At 42.8% G+C, this 26,892-nt stretch overlaps 2 protein-coding genes across 2 annotated transcripts in view; one reads left to right on the plus strand and one right to left on the minus strand.

Moving 5' to 3' along the window:
* NEK11 (NIMA related kinase 11) overlaps nucleotides 1-9,962 on the minus strand; it is a 119,366-nt gene extending 109,404 nt beyond the window's left edge. The window contains exon 1 of the mRNA XM_056857067.1: nucleotides 9,759-9,962. Coding sequence (XP_056713045.1) covers nucleotides 9,759-9,940 — 182 coding nt within the window. The 5' untranslated portion in view covers nucleotides 9,941-9,962. The remainder of the gene's footprint in view (nucleotides 1-9,758) is intronic.
* A 9,629-nt stretch (nucleotides 9,963-19,591) lies between these two features.
* Nucleotides 19,592-25,496, plus strand: ASTE1 (asteroid homolog 1). Its single transcript, XM_056857008.1, has 4 exons — nucleotides 19,592-20,908; nucleotides 21,870-22,080; nucleotides 22,734-22,929; nucleotides 25,202-25,496. Exons 1-4 carry the CDS (start codon nucleotides 19,592-19,594, stop codon nucleotides 25,494-25,496), a joined length of 2,019 nt encoding a protein of 672 aa, XP_056712986.1.
* The last annotated feature ends 1,396 nt before the right edge of the window (nucleotides 25,497-26,892 follow it).

Below are 26,892 nucleotides of genomic sequence, written 5' to 3' on the forward strand. Positions count from 1 at the left end.
AATCTGTCTACAAATTGGACAATTCGAGGGTTATTTTAGCAAGGGTAGATTTTAATACTACATTGGCAGTTGCCAAATTTCTTTCCCAGACAATTAAGATGAAAAAATATTAATTTCTTTATGGGCTAGTTAGATAGTTACTTTTTCTTTTTTGATCTCAGTGTGACATTGTTCAGGGCCGAATTGGCCATGTGAACAGTATCATTAAAGTATTATATTCTCCTCTTTACATATTACTATCCAAGGAATAGTTTAGAACACTTAAAATTATATTATTTGTTTTTAAATAGTAATCTGGAAGGAAATTTCTAGGTCTAAGTGGAATTTACTTGCTATATAGACTTTTTTAAACCAACACTTGATGTATCAAAGGACACTTATTGAGGTTCTCACTCTCAAAAAGCATAACCCACTTTCTGAAGGCCTAGATAATGTTGAATTATGTACTAAGAAAAAGGACTGAAGCAGTAAATAGTCTTGAAATAACTTCCAAGACAGGTTTCGAAAACACAGAAGAACCTGGCATGACCTCAAGGTAGCAAAAACCATTAACGGGTGTGGATGAGAGCAACCTGTGTTCTACTACCACTCCAGATTGTTGCACAAGCACAGTCCGGAGTGTGGGACTGCACAGAGCCTACAAAGAACCTATTTCTTTTAGCTGTCCAGAACAATCAAATCAAAGATTGAACATACATATGTGCAAATGTGGGTCACAGCTGAAAAGAAATATGTTTCGAAAGGCCACACTCACACCCATTCATGCAGAAGACTGCAGGCATGTCTGGAAGCCATGCCAGTTGTGGTCTATAAAGAGGAGGGGAGAGGCAAGGTACTCTGCAAGTCTGCCATCAGACTGGCAGGCAACCATGGATAGGCCAGGCTATGCTGGTCAGTGGAAATGCTGCATTGTCTGGAGAAGTGGTTAGTGTTGAAGTAGGATATGGGATACTCAAGTCTGAATCCCTGCTCTGCCATGAAAGTCACTAGGTGCCCTTGCGCAGTCGTTCTCTCTCAGCCTGACCTACCTCACAGGTTTGTTGTGGGGGTAAAATGGGATGGGGGAAAGAGCCATGTCCACCACCCTGAGTTCGTTGGAAGAAGAGAAGGATGAAAACGAACAGCAGCTGCAGCTGCCCAGCATTCTCCATCCATCAGTGATGACTATCAAATCACATGGATTGCTGGAGAGACCCTTGTGTACTGCGGCCAGGACTGCACAGACGAGTCTGTCCCCCCCCCCCAGCTTCCCCACGCTTGCCATTCAACACTTGCGACCTGGCTGCACCATCTGGCTACAAACACACATGGGCTGCCACAGCTCAAGGCCCTTGGCCCATCCCTGCCAGGCAACCAGAGGCCCCAGGCCAGCGGTGTTGAACTCAATTGTTACAAGGGCCAAATATGACATAAATGTCACTTGGTCGGGCCAAGCCAGCCCAGATCGAGAGTGGGGAGGGTGGCTGCCTCGGTTGGCTCGCAGGCCAGATAAGAGCTCTCAAGGGGCCGGATCCGGGGCCCCAGGCCTTATGTTTGTCACCCCTGCCCTAATCCCTTGGACTGCAGGCATTTCTCCTTCCAGCAGAAGAAGCCTTTGCAAAGGAGACTGGCTTATTCAGATGCCCATTCTAATTTCTAAAATTATTCCAGAAGAGAAACAGTTTGAAAGACGACAGGAGAAAAGAAGAGGAAGGAAAATAAACTTAAATGCTCAACATTTTGCCCAAGGGCAATTTTTTAAAAAGAGCATTCAAATAAGTAACATTTAACCTGTAGATTCGGAAATCCGTCTTCTTCATGAAGCTCTACTTCTCCAAAGAGCCACTGCTAGGGCAAGAGCTTTTGGGTGCTAATGAAAGGATGATACTTTAAAAACAAAAAGTTGGTAAATTTTGTGCCCTCAGCTTTGGAAAGAGTAATCAAATAATAATAATGTGGACAGAATATGAAAAAAAGGGCATTTGTATGACACCCTGCCCAACTGAGATAACTAGTGTTAAAACACCTATTAAGCAACTCCATGGTCTTGGTTCCATGCATTCGCTTGTGAGTTCGTGTTTTCAGTCACTCTCTACTCTCAGATACAGACAGAACAAAGCTGGGTTGTGGGTATGGGATGGTGGCAACAAGCTCTGCTGCTGACAGACTCACTAAGTCTCCTTTCAAAACAGGCTCAATGCACGTACAAACAGCATACGTTCAGGCGTATGTGCAGGGTTCCTGATTGTGAATACAAAGCCCACAAGATTGCTGGGTCTGTCCTCATAGCAGATGGAATATGCAGGGGCCAAGACAGGTCTTGGTGCTGCATCATGCTTCCCACCCAGTATGCATTCAATGTACATGCTTAGCACATCTAAAAAGGGTTCTACATTCACAGGATCTACGTAGATCTGCTCCCTCCCACAATAACTGACATGCATCCACCTTCCTTGGTTTCTCTCTCATTTGCTCAACATAAGACATTGTCCGAGTCTCACCTTTGTGAGATGTTAAGGGCTACTCTAGACAGAGTGAGTTTGTCAGTGTCACTGGGGAAGTATTCGTAAGGAAGAGCCCCAGGTATTCTCCAATAAGGTAATTCTGGAGTTCATCTGAGAACTGTTTCATTCAAATATTTCACGACATAACAAAGTCCTAGTTTACCACCTCAGAACTAAAATAGGTGAATTGTGCAAGTCACCTTTGTCATAACTATAGTTGGGTGAATTCAATCCATTTTCTCTTGACACAAGTAGTAACAAAACGAAAATGTGTCCTCTTTCCAAAAAACAACAATTAATCATGAAAGTCAAGGACAATTTATCAAGACAGACATTTCACATTTGAGACCAAGAAGAAATTTCTATCAGAAAGGGTTCTCTTGCTCATCCTCTAGTAAGAGTATAACATTGGTTCAGAAAAACGCATGGTGACCTCAACCATCTCCTTACTTCTCCCCTGGTCTCTCATCTTCTCTTTCTACATTATATATAATTTTATTTTCAAGCAAAATGGTGCCGAAGAAAAGGCAACTGGCATGATTAGATGAACAAATGCAGTGCAGCCAGCAGGGAGCCATTTGTTACTGCATCAGTCGATTCAGTTTCGGCAGAATGTTCTCTTTGGAATACCTTCAGAGAAACAAAACAGGCTGCAAACACAAGGACTTAACTACACAGCAATCCACTATTGTCTCTTGGATATTCATAAGTTACAGGGCGCCTTCCACCTTTAGATTTCATTTCAGTTGTAATAAGAAGGCATAAATAATTGAGAGACATGCAATAAATTATTCAGGTGAGTGCACAGTTTCCAAGGAATCCTAGCATGAGTCGGGATTAATGGTATAATGCAAGTCAGAGGCAGAAGTTGTGCTGACACCCCACTATTACCACATGCAGGAACGGTGCTGGGTGCTTGGCGCTTCTCAGCATGTGCCTTCCACCAAGGGGACATATTAACACTTCTTGAATATTTATGGAGTTGAGGTCCCTACTGCCTGCTGTGTACTTCTGTTGCTTGGTCGTCCATGCCTATAGAACAGTAAGACTTGACTCAAAAGCTTCTTCTTTCTGCAACTGATTGGGACTTTCGTTACCCAGACAGGATAGCAATGTCTTCTCGGTGACCACTATTCAATAGCACACTGATACTGAACCATCATAACTAATAAATAATACAGATACAGACTAATTGGAGAAGTGCCCTTTTTAAAAAGAGGGAGGAAACTCTCAGGATTTACAGGTAATAGTGATGAGACAAGTTTGCATTGGAAGCCTCTACTTCATATAAAGAAGAAAAATAGCATTTCTGCACTACAAACTTAGATCCATTTACATGGGTTTAACTGTCATGTCTCCCTACAACAAAGAATTCTGGGAATTGTAGTTGGTTAACAGTGCCCATCCTAAACAGAGCTATTGCTTAGGATGACATTTTAAGAGCGCCAAAAATGTTAGGTATTCCTACTCACGTCTCAGAACTACAGTTTCATGGAGAGAATAAATATATTTTATATGAGCTTAAATCTGGGCATAGTTCTTCTGCTTGATTTCACAGTGGCATAGGAAGGAGCAGCCTCTGAGAGCTATTTCTAAGTTTCTTGTACTGAAGGCTGTAGGAGCATGCTGAATATCTGGAATTGTACCAAGAACACCATCCATATAATATCTTTTATTAGGACCAGCCCAATGACCCATAACTAGAACTATTCTTCAGGTTAGATTATTTTTAAAACATGGTTTAAAAAGACTTTTGTAAGGGAGAATGCAACAAGGCTCTAAAGGGCAGCCCTTATTGATCTAGGCAGACTAGGAACCAAGAGTAGCTCTGTAAAGGGCCCTCCCTGCCAAGGGAGGCAAAGGAAGAGGAGCAAGCCGCCTGCTTGTGGTGGTTGAAACTCCTGGCACCCACCTGCCTGCTCACCAGTGGGGGCTGTTCCTTGCATCTGCCTGCCTGTTTGTTTGAGATGGCCAGTGGCAGCAGCTGCTCCTTGGGCCGGCCCACCTGTTCCTACTCCCACTGCCCTAGGAGGGCTGAATGAGGTCTTCCCTTGCTCAGGGCGCACGTATACCTAGTGGTATTAAAATTATGGGGGGGTGGGAAACAGAACAGCCAGAGCAAAATCGTTTAGTGGTCAATCATTTAACATCATACTAATGAAAGATCCATTACGCTTTAACTTCTTAAGTTAGATATTATTTCAGTATTCAATTTGAGACGACCTTTAGGGCTATCAGCAGATTATTCCCAACTTAAAAGACGGGTCTACAAATTTGATGCCCTGATGGACAGAACTCAGATTCTGAAATCGGGAACTGCTCCTTGGTTTAAACTTTTCAAAACTGACCATCTTGGAGCTCCTTATTTAGCAAACCTACCAAATCCAAAGCTTAGAGCAGCCTTTATGTCCCTACGGTTTCAAACAATATTAACGACTGTACTGACCAGGCATTATTGCTGAATTCCAAAAGATTAATGTTTTTGCATTTGTGGAATGTCTTCTCTGGAGGACTTATACCACTACTTATTTGAATGCCCTCTATATGTGGAACCCAGGGCTAAATTTCTTGCCGTGTTGGTTTCTGGCCTAAACACTTGCCTAGTGCTGAGAAATTAGTAGTTTTGTTAAAAGACTCGGATGGGTTTATTTCCTATAGGACCTCCCTGAATGCTCCGGTGGCAAAGAAAATAAGGTCCAATGTGGTTGCTAAGAGAGCTGATCCTTCGAGTTGATTTTAATGGTTGCTTGGTATCACTGGCCGATTGGGACACTGCCACAGTTTTTAGCTATTATTGCTCTGTGTGCATCAATTTAGCATAGTTTTATTATGTATATTTATTATCGAGCATTTTATTAACCTAGTACTTTTCTTTTATTATGTATTTGTGGTATTGGTGATATGTTTGTAATGGCCTATAACTATATGCAAATAAAACCATTAATTCATTCACCTTTTCATAGGACCCACCCACCAGTTTGTCTTTAGTGGGCAGTTAGGCAAGTAGCAGCTCCTCACACTTTCCACCTTGGAGCAGCTGCAGAGGCCGCCTCTTGCTTGGGGCTGGGGTGGTCCTAGTGGGGGTAGCCTTGGAAGGGGGGGAACAATTCTGGGGGGGCCCTCCTGGACATTTGCCCAGGGCCCTCCCTGTCTGGGAGAAAGGCCCATCGAATAGACTTGAGCCAGATTCTGAACAGACCTGCTTAGGATTGCAGCAAGAAATGTGTGAAAATTATATCTGCAACACTGAAGGACAAAACATGGAATGAATTCGGAGGAAAATGCTGACCTGGTGGCTGCAGGCTTACTACTTGCAAAGTACCAATATTGTTCATTTGAAAAAACTTTCAAAGAAAGATCCAGAGAAGCCAGAAACGCAGTTTTAACTAATGCTTTAAAAACATGCCTTTGGACTTAAGTAATGCATAAGCTGCATACCTTACACACAATTCAGAGGGGGGGGGGACCTCCGGTTTCTTTGTATGAGCGTGTGGCACAGATTCCTGGGCAATGTCCCAGCATTGTGAAATGGAAGGAAGCAAAATGTCATGTGATTGTGCAGCAATAAAAGCATCCCGAGGAGCTGCTCAGCATCCACTTCCCACCCCATATTGGCCGCCTGACTGGAAGTCCATCAGGGGTCAGACCACCTGCAGTTGCCTTTTAGTTGTTCTGCCTGATTTGACAGTCAGCCAGCAAGTAGCAGCTGGTGACATCTCTTAAGCCAGCCCTCATTCTGCGCTGTCCAGTAGCTAGAGAGGAAGGAAGCTCAGTAATAGGAAGTAGTGTAGTAGGGAAAGCATAGAAAGAAAATAAGAAAGCAGGAGACCAATGCAATTTGCAAGCATAGGGATTTCACAGTCATAGAACTGATGCCTCTTTGTCTTCTGATTGCCAGCAACTCTCCAACTGCCCTTTACCCAAAGTCTGCGAACTTAACTGCAAACGTGTGATAAATCTATGCAGTTTCAAATGTAATGTATCTGTGATTTGTGAAAATGTTACATCTTATAAACTCCACTTTTATTTGAAGAGATGTTTCATAGCAACAGCTGTAACCAGTCAAGGACAACCTGAATAAAGGTCTGCATCTAGCAAGAAGAATATAATCTACTAACGAAATGGTACTCACTAAAACATACACTTCTACCACACACACACATTATCCCATGAACACTTTTCATACCCATAATCTCATTCAACTGATGAAATGGAAGTCCTCAAATATTCAATCCAATGCAAGCCTAGAGAAAGTTAAAACCCTTTAAGCCCACTGACCAACTGAGTTATGCCTTTACATTGAAGATTATACTGTAAATGAGGCACTTTTCCACTCAAACAGTGATTGGCTTGTGGAATGTGGTGATAATCACTAGTTCAGGTTGGATTTAAAATGTGATTAGACAAATTCAAGAATGGCCAGTCCATCAACAGTTGTTCCCTCTAGTCCAGCATTCTACTTCACACAGCAGCCAACTATGGTACCTGGAGGGCCAACGGACAGCATATTTCTAGCTGTCCACTATGTGAAACAGAATGCCTGACTCTAAGGACCACAGGTCTGATCCAGCACAGCTGTTCTAAAGTAAGGCAACGAAACACCAGACAAGAGATCAAAATGAGGATCTAAAGCTATGCCCTATATTGTTAGTTATTAAAATCACAATACGTCATATATGATGGTACTCTCCAGCATTGCATAACTAAGAGCATTTTCAAGAAGGGAGGTCAGCAGCCGAAGGGGCCTACTCCAAGGTTTTGTGAGAGCAGTAGGCTTGGCAGAATGTAGCACCAATGGCCCTGTGCCTGCATCATAACACAGTGCAGGGCCATAACTGGGAGGGGGAGGACAGCCGCCACCCCTGTGGCATGCAGAGAGGGTGGCAGACCTACCGTTCCTACAGGAGGAGCAGACACCTCTATGTTGGTTAGTTCTGCCATCCTCTCTGCATGCTGTATGGGTGGCGGCTGCCGCCGTTCCCCCCCCCCCCCCATTTAAGGTCCAGTGAAGTACATTCAGACACTGAATACTGCTGGAAGTGGCAAAGAAAACAGAAGAAGATATGTCTCTGCACTTCAGCAACCAGCAAGCACAAGCAATTCTAAGGGAAAGTAGCCTACCTTAGCCTTGCTGGAAACTGAGCAGCAAAATGCTTTACAACCCACAGCTATTCTAAGCGTTTGTCAGTGCTGGTTTGAAACTAGTTTTGCTAACCAAGACAGCCTTGCCTTAAAATAGAGGCGTTAAGAGGAATGCTACTGCGCCTGTCATATTAGTGTAGAAATGCACTGTACATACCTTCTGCCACATTCATAGTTCGACTCCTATTTGCCCTAAACTTCATTCAAGTCTGCTGTAAATAATGATGACAGGGTGTTAAAGGATCCACTGTCAAATGTGCAGCTGAGGTTAAATAACAGTTCTGGCGAAAGCTGTTGCAGCACATCAGTTGCTGTACTGTGGTGTGAGTTAGACACTGGCTCCCCCAAGCGCCGCACTGCTCAACTGCAAGTGCTTGGCTAAAGGAACTGGGCTTCAGGAAAGGTGGAATTCCTGAAATACCGTAGACTAAAGGATTTTCTCTACAACAAAAGAAGGATTTAGAAGGCACAGCATTTTTTAAAGAAGAAAATGTTGTCTTTGAAATTACAGATCCAACAGACTCTGTAATTCTCTTCCTTTGCTATGGCCAGTAAAGTCTTATACCAGCTAAAATCTTTAGTAAGGGGATTTCTCCTTGCCTTCACTGGCTGCAGTAGTTACTACCTGCCAATCAGAGGCTTGCTCTAAAGAGCTGTTGGGTGTGAGCTAGGAGACACCCCAAATTGTATTTGGAAAAAAGAAATTCTTGGGAATGATCAGGCTGAAGGCTGCAATGGAAAGAACTATAAAGAGAAAGAACAAAAGTGTTCAATATCTCAAGCAGAGTAGAAGAAAACGATGGAAGAAGCTGGAATAAACTCGAGCAGGGGTCTGCAAACTGTGGCTCCTGAGCCGCATGCGGCTCTTTGTCTCGTTGAGTGCGGCTCTCCGAACTTGGTTCGGAGCCCCTGCTCTCACGCCCGCTCGCGCCGGCAGCCGGGCTGCGGAGCCGGCGTGCCTGAGAGAGAGAGAGAGAGAGAGAGAGAGAGAGAGAGAGAGAGAGCAGGCGAGCGGGCACGCTGTGAGACAGCGCGCCCGCTCGCCTGCTCTCTCTCCCCCCGCCCCGCCGTGAAGAATGGCCAGGTCCCCCTTTCCTTTGCCCTCAATGGTTGGGAGGCTAAAGCCTTCCCTCCCCTCTAGCCACGCGATTGCTGGGCGGGCGGGGCGGCGGTTCCTGCCCCCCCCCGCCTATCAGCTGTTGGGTGGGGCGGGCTTCCTTTGGTAGACCTGGCCTTCGGCTGAGTCCCATTGGGAGGCCGTCTACCCACTGGCTTTCTTGGCGGTAGACCTGGACTCCGAGGAGGGGAAAAAGTCCCCCTTCAGAGGCCAGGTCTATCAATTGGCTTCTATGGGCCTCCGGAGGCCAGGTCTACTGCCAAGAAAGCCAATGGGTAGACCTGGCCTCCCAATGGGACTCAGCCGGAGGCCAGGTCTACCAATAGGCTTTTATGGCGGTAGACCAGGCCTCCAGACGAGGACTCCAGACGGGGAGGGGGAAATGGCAGGGACTTACAATTTAATTTTTATCAATAAATAAGATCACTATTAAGTATGATATTAAGTTTTATTCAGTGTACCTATAGTTTAATTAAGACTTACAACTTTAATTAAAGTTTATTAAGTTAATAAACAGTGTACCTACCTATATAATTTAAGTTTAAGAAATTTGGCTCTCAAAAGAAATCTCAATCGTTGTACTGTTGATATTTGGCTCTTTTGACTAATGAGTTTGCCGACCCCTGAACTAGAGGGTCTTATATCAATATTACGTCCACATCTTCCTTTCTTTTTTTGCCATCAAGTCTCAGCTGACTTACAGCATCCCTATAGGGTTTTCGAGGCAAGAGATGTTCAAAGGTGGTTTGCCATTGCCTGCCACTACGTCACAACCCTGGTATTCCTAGGAAGTCTCACATCCAAGTACTAACCAGGGCCAACCCTGCTTAGCTTCTGAGTTCTGATGAGATCAGGCTAGCCTGGGGCTATCCAGGTCACGATGGTCTATATCAACCCAGGCAAAAACCAGTTAAATGTTGGGTGCAGACAAACATTATTCTGTTGTGATCCATCATTTCCCTATGAAGACTTCTTAAAGACGTTAAACAAATCAGAAAGACCAGCAAATTACTTACAACTGTTCTTCTTTTGCTTTTTTGTCTGAAACCAAGTAGACAGTTCCAAAACTTCCCCGGCCAAGTTTCTGCTGAACAGTATATCTTCCAGCAATCAATGCCTTTGAGCAGGTAGAAATGGGAGTGAAAGAAGGGCCATGCTTGACAACTTCCTGGAATCTCAACATTTCTCCATGCAGCATAGCTTTTTGTTATATTTATATATTGAAAAGCAAAGATGCCTTTAATCCCAAAGCAACTACAAAAGAGAGAGAAAAAACCTAAAGTTACAAATCTTTAAAATACTGTTTGTATCAGTTTAAAGAAGAATTTCTTAGGATATAGTATTAATATATAAACATCTATAACTCATATATGAGTTACAATCCTGCTATAGGTGCAAAACCCAGTACACATCTCATGCACAACTTTTGGCAATGGCTGGTGATAGCAGAGTTCACAAGCTGGTCTTGCAAAATATACAACAGATATCTGGCTCTCTCTTAGCCCTCATCTCAGTTGTAGGATACAGACTATTTTGTTGTGTGGAACACAAACAACTGCCTGGATGACAACCTCATGCAGTTGCAAAGACTCAGCTTTTAGTACCAGCAAACCGAAGAAAGGGTATGCATTTCATATGACATATTAACAAAGTGTTCTGATTCAAGACTGACAACAAAATTAAATTTCAAAGCAATGTGGAACCATAGGTACTTTTCATGATGTGGAGCTTGTCTTACAAAGTTGACAATACCGTCATGAGTTTGTTCTGGTTTGTACCTAAATGGCAGAAGCACAGCAATCCTTTATAGCGTTGCAGTATAAATGAGTCTTTTAAGTGACACAAGTATCTGATTTTAGGATTGCAGTATTTTATATTCTGGTGTACTAATACAAATACTAATTATTTATTACGGTATGTACAGTTGCAGTTCCATGCATTTGTCTTCTCGGATATTACATGCAAGTGCAATTATTAATTGGATTTTATACAACACCAGCAACACACACAGCACTTAACAGTTTTATAAGCCTATGGAGGCTTTCAGTATATCTTTTGATATCTGAGGAAGACAAGAATTGTGTCTACTTAATACTCAGAAGGTGTCTCTCTGGTTCCTCTACCTTAACAGCATACCAACGAGGGGCAATTTCTCCTCAGGAATAGCTCTTCTATGTCCTGTGTTTCTACCACTGCCACACACATTGTTTATTTATTTGTTACAGTTTTAGCCCATCCTTCCTCCAAGGAGCTAATGGAGGTGTACACTGTTCTCCCCTCCTCTGTGTAATCCTCACAACAACCTTGTGAAGTAGGCTAAGCTGAGAGAGAGAATGACTGGCCCAAGGTCGTACAGCAAGTTTCATGACAGAATAGGGATTTGAACCTAGATCGCTCAGGACTTTTCTCTGGGTGTACGCCCCATTGAATAATATAGGACTTACTTCTCAGTAGACCAGTTTAGGATTGCTGCCTCATGACCCTGGCCCAATACCCTAACCATTACACCACTCTGGCTCTCATGAAGCTAGTCAGTCAGGAATGGAACTTCCTGAGATAGCAATAAATTGCGAAGGTACCCTTCTCTAGGTTCGCATTTGGACTACAGCAATTTCCACCTCCAGTTTCACACAGAGCTTCTTGCCTGAAGACAATTACATAATAAATGTAAACGCAGCTGTAGCTATTTAATAGACCGAAAACTGGGAGAGATGCGAGCTTATAATTATATATATATATATATATATATATATATATATATATATATATATATATATATATATATATATATACACATACACACACACATACATATACATACACACACACATTTTGAGAACATACACAGTAGACAAAGACAAGTATATCTTTCTCTTGTCATTTGGGAACTACTTCTTTTGGCCTTGACAAGAAAAAGATGATGGGAAGCGTATTAATTCATGCAGTTATTAAACAATACGTAATAATGTCTGCAAACGAAAAGGAGTAACTGCAGTCTAACATTTCCTCAACCTTGCAGAATGGCAAGAATATTTATTTCCTTTGTCCTAAAACACTCTTCCATTGTTTCTACTTCCCTCCAAAAGTGGCTCCATTTCAGAGAAAGGCAACTATTCCTCAATTGTATGTAAAATATTAATTCTAACATGGCCCCATGCCACGATTAGTTACATAATACTTTACTGTTTGGTCTTATTTACCTGCCATTCACCTCCCCCACCCCTCATTCTCTTTGGATTTGCTTTTTCTGCTTGTACCTTAGTATTTCATATCATACTGATGTCTAAAGCCTTTGTGCTCTTTTTCTTATCCCTCAAGGTGACTCAGGTTTTTCCTACTGACTTATGTGGTAATTCTTCATTTCAAGCAAAGTATTCCTTTGCATCAACATATAAAACCAGAACATGAGTTGAAATACTTGTTTTTATGCTAATGAACAATATATTTATATTGTGTTAGTACCATTTTTTTTTTGCCATCAAGTCACAGCTGACTTATGGCGACCCCGTAGGGTTTTCAAGGCAAGAGCCATTTGGAGATGGTTTGCCATTGCCTGCCTCCAGGTCACGACCCTGATATTCCTTGGAGGTCTCCCATCCAAATACTAGCCAGGGTCAGGGCTGGGAGTGTATGTCTGACCCAAGGTCACCCAGCAAGCTTCCATGGCTCAAGTGGAGACTTGAACCTGGGTCTCCCAGGGCCTAGTCTGACACTTCAACCACTACACCACTGTCCTATATTTATTTACTACTCATCATATCCATATGGATTTATGCAACTCACAACCCTGAGAAACTATTGTGTTCTCTCTTTGACTGTAAACATATGCTCAAGTTAAATTCTTATACCTGGGTGCTGGATTGTAAATTGTGGTTGACGAACACCATAAATATCTGAATGTCAAATCCTTCTTAATAAGGCTCCACAGAATTCACATAAGATCTGGATACCACTTTGCCAAACACCTTCATGAGGCTTCACAACCACACTTGAGGTTCTGTTTTTGTTTTGTTTTTCAAATAATGATAGAAAATTTTTCTTTGTTAAATGATGTTGTTTGATAAACAAACACGTTTCATTTTACAGCCATTGAAAGCCTATGCTTAAACAGTAGCTTTCTTCATATGCATCAATTGAGGCCTATGAATATGTAATTTGTAACAATAACACCATGTGTGTGAAACTGTTCTGACACCCAGCTGGCTGAGATACTGACACATCCTGTGCCAAGGACTTGTACTTGGCCGCGTGATTTCCTAATGAAGTACAGCCAAACTTGTAATTACTGAAAGTGATGTTCACAATAGAACAAATGAACTGTAATCTTGGCTTCAAAAAGAAAACACTTCAAATGTGACAGAATATGAGCATCTTTCCAGTTCCCTGCCCTCCTACAACAAAAAGGAATAACAAAAATAATCACAGTATATTAAGGCTACCAGCTAGGAAAGCTCCTGTGGTCTATAATTCTCAGTTTGCCTAATGAAGCCAAGGAGTCCACTAAAAACAGTTATACCTGCTAATATTTTTTTCAGACTTCTTATTTGAACAGTCTGTTTATTATGCAGTTTCTCATATAGACTTTTATGTAGCCTACTCCATCTGAAGGAGGGGAAGGCAGCATGGTATAGCCTGATCCCGTCAGATCTCAGAAGCTAAGCAGAGTCAGCCTTGGTTAGTATTTGGATGGGGGACCACCAAGGAATACCAGGGTTGCTATGCAGAGGAAAGCACTAGCAAACCACCTCTGTTAGTTTCTTGCTCTGAAAGCCTCATAAGGGGTCGCCATAAGTCAGTTGCAACTTGACAGCACTTTACACACACACACTCCATCTGGAGGGATAATTCTACTGGCCTACCTTAAAGGGTTGATATGTGGATTACAAAAAGGTATCATACAGTGTGGTGTAGTGGTTAAGAGGGGTGGTTTGGAGTGGTGGACTATAACCTGGACAACCAGGTTTGATTCCCCACTCCTCCACATGAGCAGCAGATGCTAATCTGGTGAACCAGATTGGTTTCCCCACTTCTCCACCTGAAGCCTGATGAGTGACCTTGGGCTAGTCACAGTTATCTCGGAACTCTCTCAGCCTCACCTACCTCAAAAGGTGCCTGTTGTGGGGAGGGGAAGGTGATTGTAAGCCGGTTTGATTTTCTGAAGTGGTAGAGAAAGTTGGCATATAAAACCAACTCTTCTCATATGTGAAACATCTTGAATAGTCTGTATAAATGCTACACAAACATTATAGTTACATAGGTATAGGATAGTACATATATGTAGTGCATACCAGTGGCTCCATAATTTAGGCAAATTATCATAACTATTTTTCATCCCAAAGATCTTCCTACCTGGTCTTCAGATACACCCTCACTTGAACTTCATTAGAGTCATGTCAGTTCACCCAGAACACATTCAGTCAGCATCCAGCCTGCTCTTTAATCTGTCATGAAATTGGCATGCATCAAATCCTTCTAAAATAATATTGGTAGTTATCATTAAAAAAAGCAATAACCAATTAAAACTGGGCATATTTATTGGGATTATTGGCATAACAGCATCTCCAGCCACATTTTGAATGAATAAATAAATCTTTGGCCAACAATATGGTGAATCCGTTGTGCTGATATGACAAAGATATTCCATGACTGCAGTACTAAGGAAAGTGTTGGAGATAATTTAATAACAGGCTTTCGGAAATATCGACAATTTTTTAAAGAGAGGGTGCCTTGCCCAGTTCTACCCATCAAGTCAGCTTTTAGTTGGATTGATGCACAAATCTCTCTTCAGAGTTTATTGTCTCTGGAAACTAAATATGCTATAAATACAAGTTAAATTGCCCAGATAAACAGCCACCACCATTCTTACAGCCACTGTATGGACTGGAATTTGCTCCTAAAGACTCGTTGAGGGGCGGGGGGGGAGAGAGCTTTCTTAAACCCCACTTTAGCCCCTGTGATCAAAGTCTGTTTACAGCAATGTAAAAAAACATTTAACTAGTTTAACTAAGAGTATAATTAATTTTTAATCCCACTCTTCCTCTAAGGAGCTAAGGGCAGTGTACATCTTTGCCCCTCCCCCCATCCCATTTTATCCTCACAATCACCCTGTGAGGTAGGTCAGGCCACCAGCCACTGGCCCAAGGTGACCCATGGAGCGATATGAACCCGGCTCTGGCTGTCAATGTGTGTGTGTGTAAAGTGCCGTCAAGTCACAGCCGACTTATGGCGACCCCTTTTGGGGGGGGTTTCATGGCCAGAGACTAACAGAGGTGGTTTGCCAGGGCCTTCCTCTGCACAGCAACCCTGGACTTCCTTGGTGGTCTCCCATCCAAATACTAACCAGGGCTGACCCTGCTTCGCTTCTGAGATCTGACGAGATCAGGCTAGCAGCACTTAAAGGATTGAGGGTCATTTACCTTATCCATCCTTGGCAAATCCAAGGATGGAAAGATAAAACAAAGTGGACTATGAGCAGGTGGAATAATTATGTGTTCGAATATGTGCAAACAGATGTATTGGGATACTTAAAACAACAGACGATGGGAGAAACAGAAGAAATGGAATTGAAGACTTAAGTGGAACCCATACATTAATTGGGTGAAAAGAGGAGAAGCCAACGAAGAGACTTTAGTAAAAATTAAAAAGGCTATGCTCACGGCTGAAAATATGATATTATGGATTGGTCTGTGGGGGGAGGGAAAGGGGTGGGGAAAGGGGGAAATGTGTATTGGAAGAAGGAAAGTGTAAATTGTAATTATAAAGGTATAGAGATGTAAAATGACCTCCAATGCAATAAAAAAATATATTTAAAAAAAATTACCTTATCCATCCACTCAGCCAAGATGTAAGAAGGGGGAAGAATTTTTCCTCCCTCTCTCAATCACCCCTTTTGCCCCCAGCAGGCCCAGTTAAAAGACCCCCTCTTTTTGCTATGTTTGTGTCGCGTTGCCAGGAGACGACGCTGTGCATGACGGGAACACCCTCTACTGGGGGAAGGTAGAGCCAGAGGGGAAGGGGAGGGGAATCGGCGGGGAGGGGAATCGGCGGGGAGGGGGGGCGCGGCCTCCGTGGTGACGTAATCTCCATCGCCCCGCCCCTTCCTCCTGTCCCGCCGCGGACCCCTCGTTCCAGTCTTCCGGTGCGGGGAGGGGGGTTGTTAAGAAGGCGCCTCACGCAGGTAACGTCGCGCCGCCGAAGCGGGCGTCCGCCTCCCCTCCCCCGCTTCGAGGCGAGCGGGCCAATGGGCGAAGCCGGCAGCCCCGCCCACATTCCCAGGGCGCGGACCGGAAGAGCGCGAGGAGGCTTTCGTGTCGCTGCAGAGATGCAATGGGTCCCGCGGCCACTCTCGCTGCATTCCCGGCCAGAAACCGCGGGACGCGTGGTGGTGCTGCCGCCCGCAGGGTAGCCGTTACAGACATAGGAGCTCTTATCAAGGGGAAAAGGCGGCCAACCGAGCAGGAGAGACTCCTGGGCCATTTATGCATGCGGGGGGGGGGGGTTCACCTTGGATTTGCCGCTCTCTAGATGCACATTTTCCCCATCCAAATTCTCAAAACTCCACAGTAAGCCCCCGTGCAGAGTTCTAAGGATTTAGATGGGGGAAATGGGCCAGAGTCCAGTAGCACCTTAAAAACTAACAAAAATATTTTCTGGTAGGGTATGAGCTTTCGTGAGCCACAGCTCACTTCTTCTGAAGTGAAGTAGTAGAAAAGGGCCAGAGTCCAGTAGCACCTTAAAGACTAACAGAAATGTTTTCTGGTAGGGTATGAGCTTTCGTGAGCCACTGTGAATTATCTTGATGGGGGAAATGTGCATCTAGAGAGCGGCAAATCCAAGGTGAACCCTCCCATGCATACATGGCCATCGAGAAAGTGCTCTATTTCTAAAACTAAAGGTAGAATGGCTTAAGATTTGTTGACCATCGCGCCAACACGCCACTTTGGTAGCTGCATGGTGGGCAGAAATTCAGCAGGCGACGCTCTCTCTTTCACAGCATCGTCTGCAAAGGAGAGCCAGTGGTTAAAAGTGTTGGGAGTAGGAGCCTGGAGACCCAGGTTTTAATGCCCTGCTTGTCATGAAATGTTCTGGGGGAGTCTCTCTCTCACACACACACCTCTGCCTGTTGTGAAAATAAAATGGACAAGGGAAGAACTAATTAAGAGACAATCCGTGCGACCATTTCTGAAGACCCCAGATGGCAGGGTGGATTTGATTTAAATCGAATCATCAGTAAGACTAGATTGAAATAATGGTTTTCTACATAAAGACCCGTCCTTGCGGGTATAGTCTTAATATTTACAACCAGATGAAGGTTGTATAATAATACCTTTTCAGATTAGTTTTACAGTTATATCAAAATACGAATTTGGTTATACTGTTAGAAATACATAGATAAGTAGGAAATTATTGCGAGGTGAACTATCTCCAGTTGCATTCGGGCCACCTGGCTTTGCATTTCTTTGTTGCAGTGTTTGCATTTTGATCGCATTCCTGCTTTACCCATAGGCAGAGGAATTAAAATATTCCCCAACTGAGTCTCTTTTGCGGCCTTCTGCCATTATAGATTTTCTCCACCAGGGAGAGAATAATATGATAAATCCCGGGCTACATCCCAAGACTTGTGGAGTATTCTGCTCAAAAGGTTTCACTTTCATTTTTACTGCTTGCCGCTCCCTCCTCACACATAGCTCTTTCTGCAGATATATTCCACTCCACAAACAATCTTCTATTCATTGAACTTCTTGACACTTAAGAGGTCAGGGGTTGATTCTGTGTACATAGATTTGCAAAGGAACGACGAGATTAAGGTCTTTTGTATGTTTATTTTATAACATTTTGCTGTGATGTGAAGAAGAGGCATGTTATCTGCAGACACAAATTCAGCTTTGAAAACTGCAAATCCGAGCATCTGTGGTGATACCTTCTAGATAGAAAAATTGTCCAAAATAAACTTACAGAAACCGCTGGAAGTGCATGACGTGAATGGATTCAAGGAATTCATTTACCAAAAAAATGTAAACATTGCATCAATATACAGCCTCATGCTGCATAATTAAAAACTAATCCTTATTTCATGATGAATAACCTTTGTGCTAGAATGTATCCTTAAATAGAAAACTATCTTTAGATTTTCTCAAAAAAACTTTTTTGTTTTTAAAAATCCGATTAAATTTTTTAAAATCTGATTTTTAATTTTTTTGAATCATGGATTTTTATACATCCTGATTTTAAGGAACGTTATGCTGTAATATAACTTACTGTTCATGAGCTCCTGACTAAGGGACAGTTCACACCATCATTTCTGAAGATCTGAGATTGTGACTACCATTTCAGTTTCATGTGAGGGACAGTCAGTCTGAAATGGCTGGTGGAAACCACTGATATTAACACCTCAGGGTGCTGGGGAGCAGGGAGAGAGAGAGACAGGTCACAACTAATCCTCATGAGAAATGAAATGGTAAAATTAAATGACTTTATAAGTGTGAAACGTACCTGGATGGCCCAGCATAGCCCAATCGCAGAAGCTAAGCAGGGTCAGCCCTGGCTAGTACTTGAATGGGAGACCACCAAAGAAGTCCAGGGATGCAGTACAGAGGCAGGCAGTGGCAAGGCCTCCCCCCCCCCATTTGCCTCTTGCCTTGAAAACCGAGATCACCGTAATGCAGCTGCGATTTGATGGCACTTTCCACCCACTATGCATATATGTTCCTGCCACTTTAAAATAAAGCGAGGGAAGAAACAACCTCAACTGTTTGTTTGAGTTTGTTTTTATGTTCTTACTGAGGATGGTAGCCTATTCATGTCTCTGCCCTCTTTTCATTGGTAAAAGTTGGTTTTTCTGCATATCCCTGAGCTGGAGTGTTACATAAGTACTGTCCCACATTTTACTGCTGAAATGGTAAGCAGCCTTAAGCCATGACCAAAAAATAAACTGTTTGCATTAATTGGGCAAACGGCAAGGGACTAGCTAAGAATGAAGAGTCTTAGATTCCCTACTTCTGGCTGAATCGCTCAGCAGTCAACTTTTAAAAAATGGCATATTCAGGATAATGATTTCCTGAACCTTTTGGCTAGTGAAATCCTTCTCTGTCTCATGATTTTTAGGCAAAATTATCTGGGCAACTAACTTTTACAGTCTAATCGGTACATTTCTAGCAAATGGTAATAAGCATCAAAATACTAACCAAAGGCAAGCTCCTTAATAAGTTTATTTCCATTCAGCTGGTGAATTTAAATAATATTTAAGTGAATATTGCTGGTTGTAACCCTGTGAACCTTCCCTGAGAGTAAGAATTAGTAAACTTGATGGTACTTCTGAGTAAACACATGCACAGATTGTAAACACAGAACTTTTTTTCCTCTTCTAAACCTTGAAGAATTGGGCGGGGGGGTTTCCATACATAAAATGAACATTTCTTTATTGGTTACCAGTCGGTCAATAAGCAGGATCTGTCCAGTTGGGGTCTAGCACAATCCAAGGAAGGCATCTTTCACAAGAAGCAATGAACGCAGCGCACACAGAGCACAAATGGCTAATGTCACAGACAGAGTTGCAAGGACAAAATGGAGAACGTAAGCCATGTCAGGTTCCCATTGGAGAGAAAGGCAGGATATAAATGAAGTAAATAAATAAAATTATCTAGGTGATTGCAGTTGGTTTACTATAGAGAATACTCAGTTTAAACCCAAATATCTAGCACAGGTTGATAGAAATTGACTCCCACCCATGTTTTATAGTTTTATCTGTTGCCATACTACTTGTGCTTTGCTTTTGAGTGTTTCCTCCTTTGATTTTGAGGGTATTTCCTCCTTCCCCTATATTTTAACAGGAGCATTTCACTCCATTGCGATGGGGATCCATGGAATGATGAGCTACGTAGTGGAGCACAAGCAATTCTTTGTTGACCTGCAGCTGAGGAACACAAAAGTAATAATTGATGGAAATAATCTGTACCACCGACTTTACTTTGATTCAAATCTGGACATTCGGCATGGTGGGGATTATGATTCTTTCGCAGCTATCACACACAGGTTTTTTGAAACACTGACTCTGTGCGACATAAGAGCATATGTCGTGTTAGACGGAGGAAGCGATGTATCGGATAAGAAGTTTACAACCTTAAAGGAAAGAGCTCAGGAGAAGATCCAATCAGCCTATTCCCTCTCTCGTGGTGGTGGAGGAAGTGTATTACCTTTGCTCATCAGAGAAGTATTTAAACAGATCTTAACCAAATTACAAATACCTTTTGTGCAATCCTTTTCAGAAGCTGACAGGGAGATTGTATCATTAGCCAATCACTGGAATTGCCCTGTGTTGACTTTTGATAGTGATTTTTGTATCTTTGACCTAAAAGCAGGCTATTGCCCTCTGAATTACTTTCAGTGGAGAAACATTTGTACCCATAAAGGGTCGCAAGAGTTCTACATCCCAGCAAGGTGCTTCTCCTTAGAGAAATTTTGTACTCATTTCAGCAATATGAACAAAACTCTCCTGCCACTTTTTGCAGTGATGAGTGGCAACGATTATATTAACCTGCCTGCTATGGAAATGTTCTTCAACAAGGTACGCCTTCCTGTCGGAGGGTACGGGCAGAAATTTAAAAAGCACCTCCGTATTCAGGGCCTTTTGAATTGGCTGTCTCGTTTTGCTGATCCTGCTGAAGCTATGGAAAATGTACTGCAATATATTAAACAGCACGAGAAAGAGGAAACGAGACGGTTTCTGAATGCTTCTATGGAGGAATATGTACCGTCTGAGATCAATCTGCAGGACTTCTTTCAGAATGGCATTTATGAATCAGAGGAAGCCAAGAAACTAGAATTACCTCCGTGGATTCTTAGTGCTTTAGCTAAGGGCCTTCTTGCACCGTTCATTAGTGATGTCCTGGTATTAAGAAGAACAATGCTCCACGTTCAGGTAGAGAACATGCAAAGGCCAAGCAGTCACGTTGCAGCTCTGTCCATTCGACAGGTTATTTATGGGCTATTGCTGAATACTTCAGAGAGTTCATCCCACAGCTCTGCAAGGAAATATCCCACTTCGCCCGCTCTCGCCGTCTGTGAATTCGACCGATTCCAAAAAGCGCTCAGGAAATCGATTGTTCAAACAGCGGCATTGCCAGGAAGTTTCAGTGGTGACCAATATTCTCCGACTGCATTAAATGAGGTAAAGATTCAAGATGATGTATAATAAAAGTTTATTGGCAAGACTATGTGCAATTCTACAGGAGCATTTCAAAAATGCAGATTCCCGAAACGATCACATTTCATTAACAAATCTAGCAGTTCTGTGGCTTTAAAGATACGCATAAAAATGCACGGGCAATTGCTGGTGAAATCTGAGGGGCTGCTTAGTATATGTCTTCTAGTCATCAGAGGGCAGTGCTTCAGCTACCTGTACAGTTTTGGGTCCTACCCATGGCTACCAGCATAAATTATGTACAACAGGTTGTATAAATTTGCACAATGCATAGAAAGTACAGAGTTTGGTTTTCCTCTTATAGTAGTGTGCAGAATTGGGACTGAAAGGCTCTCCTCAAAGCAGAGGGTTTTCAGACACTGGCTGCTGGAGTGCCTGTTGTCCCAATGAATGATAGTAGTGAGGTGTATATTCACCTGAGATATGCATATGAGTTGGATGTACATGTTTAGACAGTGTAGACCCTTCCCTATCCCATAGGCTGTAAACACTGAATACTGTTTTTACATTTTTACATTAAAAATGGAGAAAAAAGCCCAATCAAAATGGAATTTTCCTGAACATTTCCACTACAGCTGTTGCTCAATTGTCGCAATTTTGAAAACTGGTTGCCATTAGGGATTTCATTCATATAGTTAGCAGGTCAGGGTTAGATTGACCTCCTCCTTCTCCACCCAGTAACTGAATGTTACAGCAGAGGTCTGTTACATAGAATTTTTAGTAAATAGTTCTTTGAAGTAATGGTCAGGTTTTATTAAAACAGGATCTTTTGTCATAAAGAAGCAATATAAAAGCAAGCAAAATGCTTATGAGAAAATGTATTTTCTGCAAACAGTATGATTCTAGGCAGACTTGCTGGAAAGGGCTGAGTGTCATTTGATGGCAGGTTCCCGTAATTAAAATTTTATGTCTGCACTTTTGTTTGCAGGTTCCCGTAGCAGACCGTCTGCTACTTTTGTTGGAGGCCTTGGGAGTGACAGCCGGCGTCCTTGAAGGAGTTCCTGCTCCGCTGCAGCTCCCCGTGGCAGTGACCTGTTTCTGGATACGGAATTCGGAACCCAAAGTGAAGTTACAGCACATGAAGGCTTTACTACTTGGAATAGTATTTGGTGAATTGCACAAAATACTAAAGAACCCAGGTGGGTCTTCAGAATCCTTCAGGACGGTTGATTCTTGAACCCCGCTGAAAATATTCTTTTTTGGCCTGGAGGTTCCTACCTTTCCATGTTCGGGTTTACATTAACAGTGAACTTTTCATTTCATCTGGTGACTGATCTGTCTTAAAGCTACTGATGTGGCACGACAGGCATCCACAGGATGTGCTGCTAGGAAGTTAACACTAAGAAATGTATGATCCCACCTTCTATGCCTCATTGGCAACATTCAAAAGAATGCGCTTAGTACTCTCCACACTCTGAACTTTATGTTCATTTTTGTTTAAAAGGAAATGGATTTCACAGCAGAAGGGTTCTTTTAGAGGCCTGGACCAAGAAGCTAGGCAAACTGCTCCCATCTACATTTCAATAAAATGCACGAAAGACAAGGATTCAGATGAGCCTCACTGTGCATCTTAAACAAGTTATCCCCAAGGAATGTTACACATCTTTTCCAGGCATCTATGCTTTCCATAATTAAGAACATACCATTCAGATCTGTATTTAAAGCACAAACTTAGCTGATAGACGCTACTGCTTGAAAGGTGCGCCCCACAGATTTAACACTTCCACACAAATCCTTGCATAACATCTTAAAACCATTCAGAAAATGTTCCTTTCCTCCCATTCTTATCTAGAGCCTGGAGCTCGTCAGGCGGAAGTCAATAAAATAGTGTATGGCCAGTTCCTGAAATGGAAGGATGGGAAATCACAGAAGGAAGCACTAGAATTGGACGCGGCACACCTTTTCTGCCAGTGGCAGTGCTGCCTCCAAATGGCCTTGTATCTCAACCAGCTGTTGTCTACTCCTCTCCCCGAGCCAGATCTTACACGGTAAGAATATCTCAAATTCAAAACCCCTGTACATTCAGTGGGACTGATTTCTAAGTAAACCTGCACAGGATTAAGAAAGAAGTACACGGAATCCCGTATCTTTCAATGAGATTGAGACATGCCTCACTTTCCCATGTACTAGATACTTTCAATATATGTTAACCTATGTACTAGATACTTTTGAGATCCTCCTTTTTTGGGGGGGGGTCTACACTACACTTTCTGCACCTTCTAGATTTTTTCAAATTGGGGGGGGGGGGGGTTTGACATAAACTGAAGCATCAGTAAAATTCCCAGCTTGAAGTTACAGTCATACACCATGCCACTTTTAAAGCATTCAGAGTACTTCCCATACATTGTCTCATTAATTCTTACAGCATCCTGGAAAAGCAACTTCGTATCTGTTTTGCCATGCAGAGCTAAGAGATACAGGTTAGCCTAAAGCTACCTACTAAAGTTCATGGCTAAAGCTGGAACTTTCTGGTTCACTTTTGTAACTACTATTCAATCTCTACTCTTATCTGAAATCCTAACCATGCAATCCTGAAAGGGGGGGGCAAAGCTCAATAGGAGCCAGCGTCGTGACCCTATGCCGGCGTTTGTGCCACTTTGCGCCATGGTAAGTGGTATGGATGCGGCCCATGGGACACTTACGTTGGCCTGGGGAGCAACGCAGCAGCAAAATCCCAGAAGCAAGTACCCATGCCGGCATTGGGAGGGGGGGGGGCGTTCCCAAAGGCTGAGCTACCTTTAGGCAGCTTCCAAACCCCTTGCGGCCCAGGAACGCCTCTTTAACACTGCAAAATAGCTGGCATAGCCCCGTGAAATTCTATGGAGTTTCACCACCTTTTGATTTTTAGCCATTTAATTCATGTATTTTACGGCCGGGAAGCCTGTCAGGAGGCAGCACCGCTGTGCCATTCCTGGCCATCGCCTATCTATCCCCCCCCCTTGGGAACGGGCTGCAAAAATACTTACAAAGCAAACCCTATTACCATCAGAGGGAACTCAGTTCCTCAGGGCCTGTAAGACAGCTATGTTCCACCAGGCTTATGGTTGAGGGCAGCGATGGGACTACATCTTGAGCCGGGCCTCCTTACACCCCCCCCCTTATTCCTTTTGTTTTCCTTTCCCCTTAGCTCTTCTTTCCTGGTTGTGTTCTCCCTGTCCCCATGTCTGTCCATCTCCATCCTGTCCTTTCTTTCCCCCACACACATTGGGGTGACATTAATGGTAGGCGCAAATACACAGCCACCTTTTATGACATCCTCCCTAAGGTGAAGAAATCCAAGTGCCATCTGTATGGGATTTAGTAATTAGTGACGATTTAACTTGTATTTACACTATGCATATTCACCTGTTAGCCCCCAGGGCCCGGTTCACCAGGGGAAGGCAGGGTACAGATAATATTTATTATTATTATTCATTGCTGGCATTATATAATACCATCCAGGTAGAATAATGGCTAGATTGTCCAGACTACAGTGGTGGACACTGAGGTTCCAAGCCCCCCTTAACCATGAAGCTCACTGGGTGACTTTGGGCCAGTCATTTTGGTAACCTCACCTGAATTAAAACAAAAAAATTATGCGGTTGCTACTGGTGGGTGAAACAGAGTTTGGGGAAAGCGGCTGCCCTATAACTGTCTCCTTGGTTAATCTGTGCAGTCTGACCTCAAGAAAAGCGGGAGGTCTCTGGTTCATTGTTCAGAAAGAAGCAGGGCAACAGGGCAACCTGAGCCTTTACAAAGCGGCTGGGGCCATCTTGGATCCATTTCCAGAAAATGAATAAGTCATTAAGATAGAAGATCAGCAAGTCTTACTAGGAGGGTATGTACCCAACAGTACTTACATGCCTGACACTAATGACAGAATATATTTACCTAACATCAAATAGAAATACAGTAGATGATTCTTAGATAATCTCTAAATTTCTTGATATGTGCCTGTCTTCATGGTCAAATTGTGTATCTGCTTTATACAGCCACAGTTCCTGTACTTCTGATCTTTCTCCTTCTAAGAATCTTTCCCAATAACCATCCAGGTTTTTAGAAAATGATTTTTTTTGCTATGATATTCTTTAACCTATTAATTTTGTTTAGTAAGCCATGGGGGGAAATGATCTTGGTTAACGACCTGCAGCTTGTCTCAAGGCATTTCGTTCCAAACACACCACCTTCATTTGAGTACTAAAGTTGTACATAAGGGCGGTGAGACGAAATCCCTACGCCGTGGTACATATGGAAAGTCAACATCCTATCCATTTTTGGCAGGCTTTACAATGGGACCCTTGTGCATATGCTCTACCATGACCTTAAGTCGGCATCCACACCAGAGGATCTCCTCAGCGCATCTCCAGAGATGAACCAGCTTTATTGCAGCATGGTACGGGTAGTGAGATGTGCCATACCTACAGAGTTCTTCCAGAAAAAGAAGGCCAAGCCCCGTAAGAAAAAGAATAAGCAAGCTGCTGGGCAAACGCTGGATAAGAAAGAAGCCCCTACGGTGCAAGTTCTGCCTTCATGCAGTATTGACAACAGATTCACGACATTCATGATGGAAGACTAAAGGTACATTTTCATTAGAAATAAGAGGCTGCAGTTAATGCATCATTTTCAGGGCTACTCAAGAAGTCTCGTTGGAAAGTAGGACCCCAGAACTGGACACAGGAACTCAATGGCCTCTGGTTTGCTTTGCCTGCCCTTTGGTTTGGTTTTAGCAAGTCCAAAACAAACAAACAAAAAAAAGCAAGTTTTGAGAAAGTAACGGAGTAATCTCGTGATTAAGATAATAACATTGCCTATATGGCCTGTGCATAGCGGGCCCAAGACACTAGCATAAAGTTGCGGCAAACACACAAATCTCTATATGGAATGTCATTAGGGAGAGGTACACACAATGCACGCATCCAGTTTACACCGAATGCCCGAGACTCTCCGCTTTTTCATTCTGAAGAAGAAAACTAGCTCGCTGATGTATGGAAAACTGAAAAGGTGTTAGCATTGTTTGCTACAATAGGTGTAACTGGGTTTCATTTTTCAGGGAGTGACTTTCTATTAGTTTAACAAGGTGGTTATGTATCCCTGTCCTTAGGAATTAATTCTGTCTACTTTTCTTCCCAATCTCTAACATCCCAGGACAAAATATTCAAGACATATGCCATTAAGTGTATATACATAACATGTATTATAGAAGAACTGAAAAGTATGGTTTGGGACGTGTGTTTTTTTTAAACTTAGGTGCACAATGTCTTATTTGCCACAACAGCCAGAACGTGAATTCACAATACTACTCTCTTTTTTAAAATTCCTTTGAGTACTATTGTACGTAGAGGCCATTAATTTTGTCTCTTGCAATAGAGCTTCGGGATGGCTACCAATATTTCCCCGGGTTTGAGCGTAATACTTCAACTGTAATCAGCAGCCACCCAATCAGAGATTGAATTTGAGACACAACACTTAAATTTTGTGATGCCTGACAAAAAAATTGAAAATGCCTGTGTGTGATAACACTCACTGTTGCCAGATAGTACAGCATATGTCAGAAATGGAGATAAGATAAACATGTGTCTCCTCTTTCAGTAAGAAAGACCTTGAAAACCAAGTCCTACATTTCTCTAATATTGCCAACTGGAACAAAAAAAAAGTCAGTCCGTAATGCCTGAAACGGGATCCCAGATTAAGAGTCCTAGCCTTGAGTAGAAAGCTATTGTGTGTACACACAGGTGGGGGGATTACTGTTTTTTTTTTGTTTTTTTTTTACATGCTGGCCATATTGCACTGTTAATGAATGTGTTCTGAATGGTCCCGTGACCTTCAGGAACAACTTGTCAGGAGAGAAGCAGCTGCAGCGCGAAGGGAAATTAAAAGTCTTGCCATCCGACATGCAAAGCCCCGACAGCCATGTGCACTTCTTTAGATCTTGGCTACAGTCTGAAAGCAAAATAACTTGAATAGTGAAGATT

The sequence above is a fragment of the Euleptes europaea genome, chromosome 11 (genome assembly GCF_029931775.1).
Source record: "Euleptes europaea isolate rEulEur1 chromosome 11, rEulEur1.hap1, whole genome shotgun sequence".
NCBI lineage: Eukaryota > Metazoa > Chordata > Lepidosauria > Squamata > Sphaerodactylidae > Euleptes > Euleptes europaea.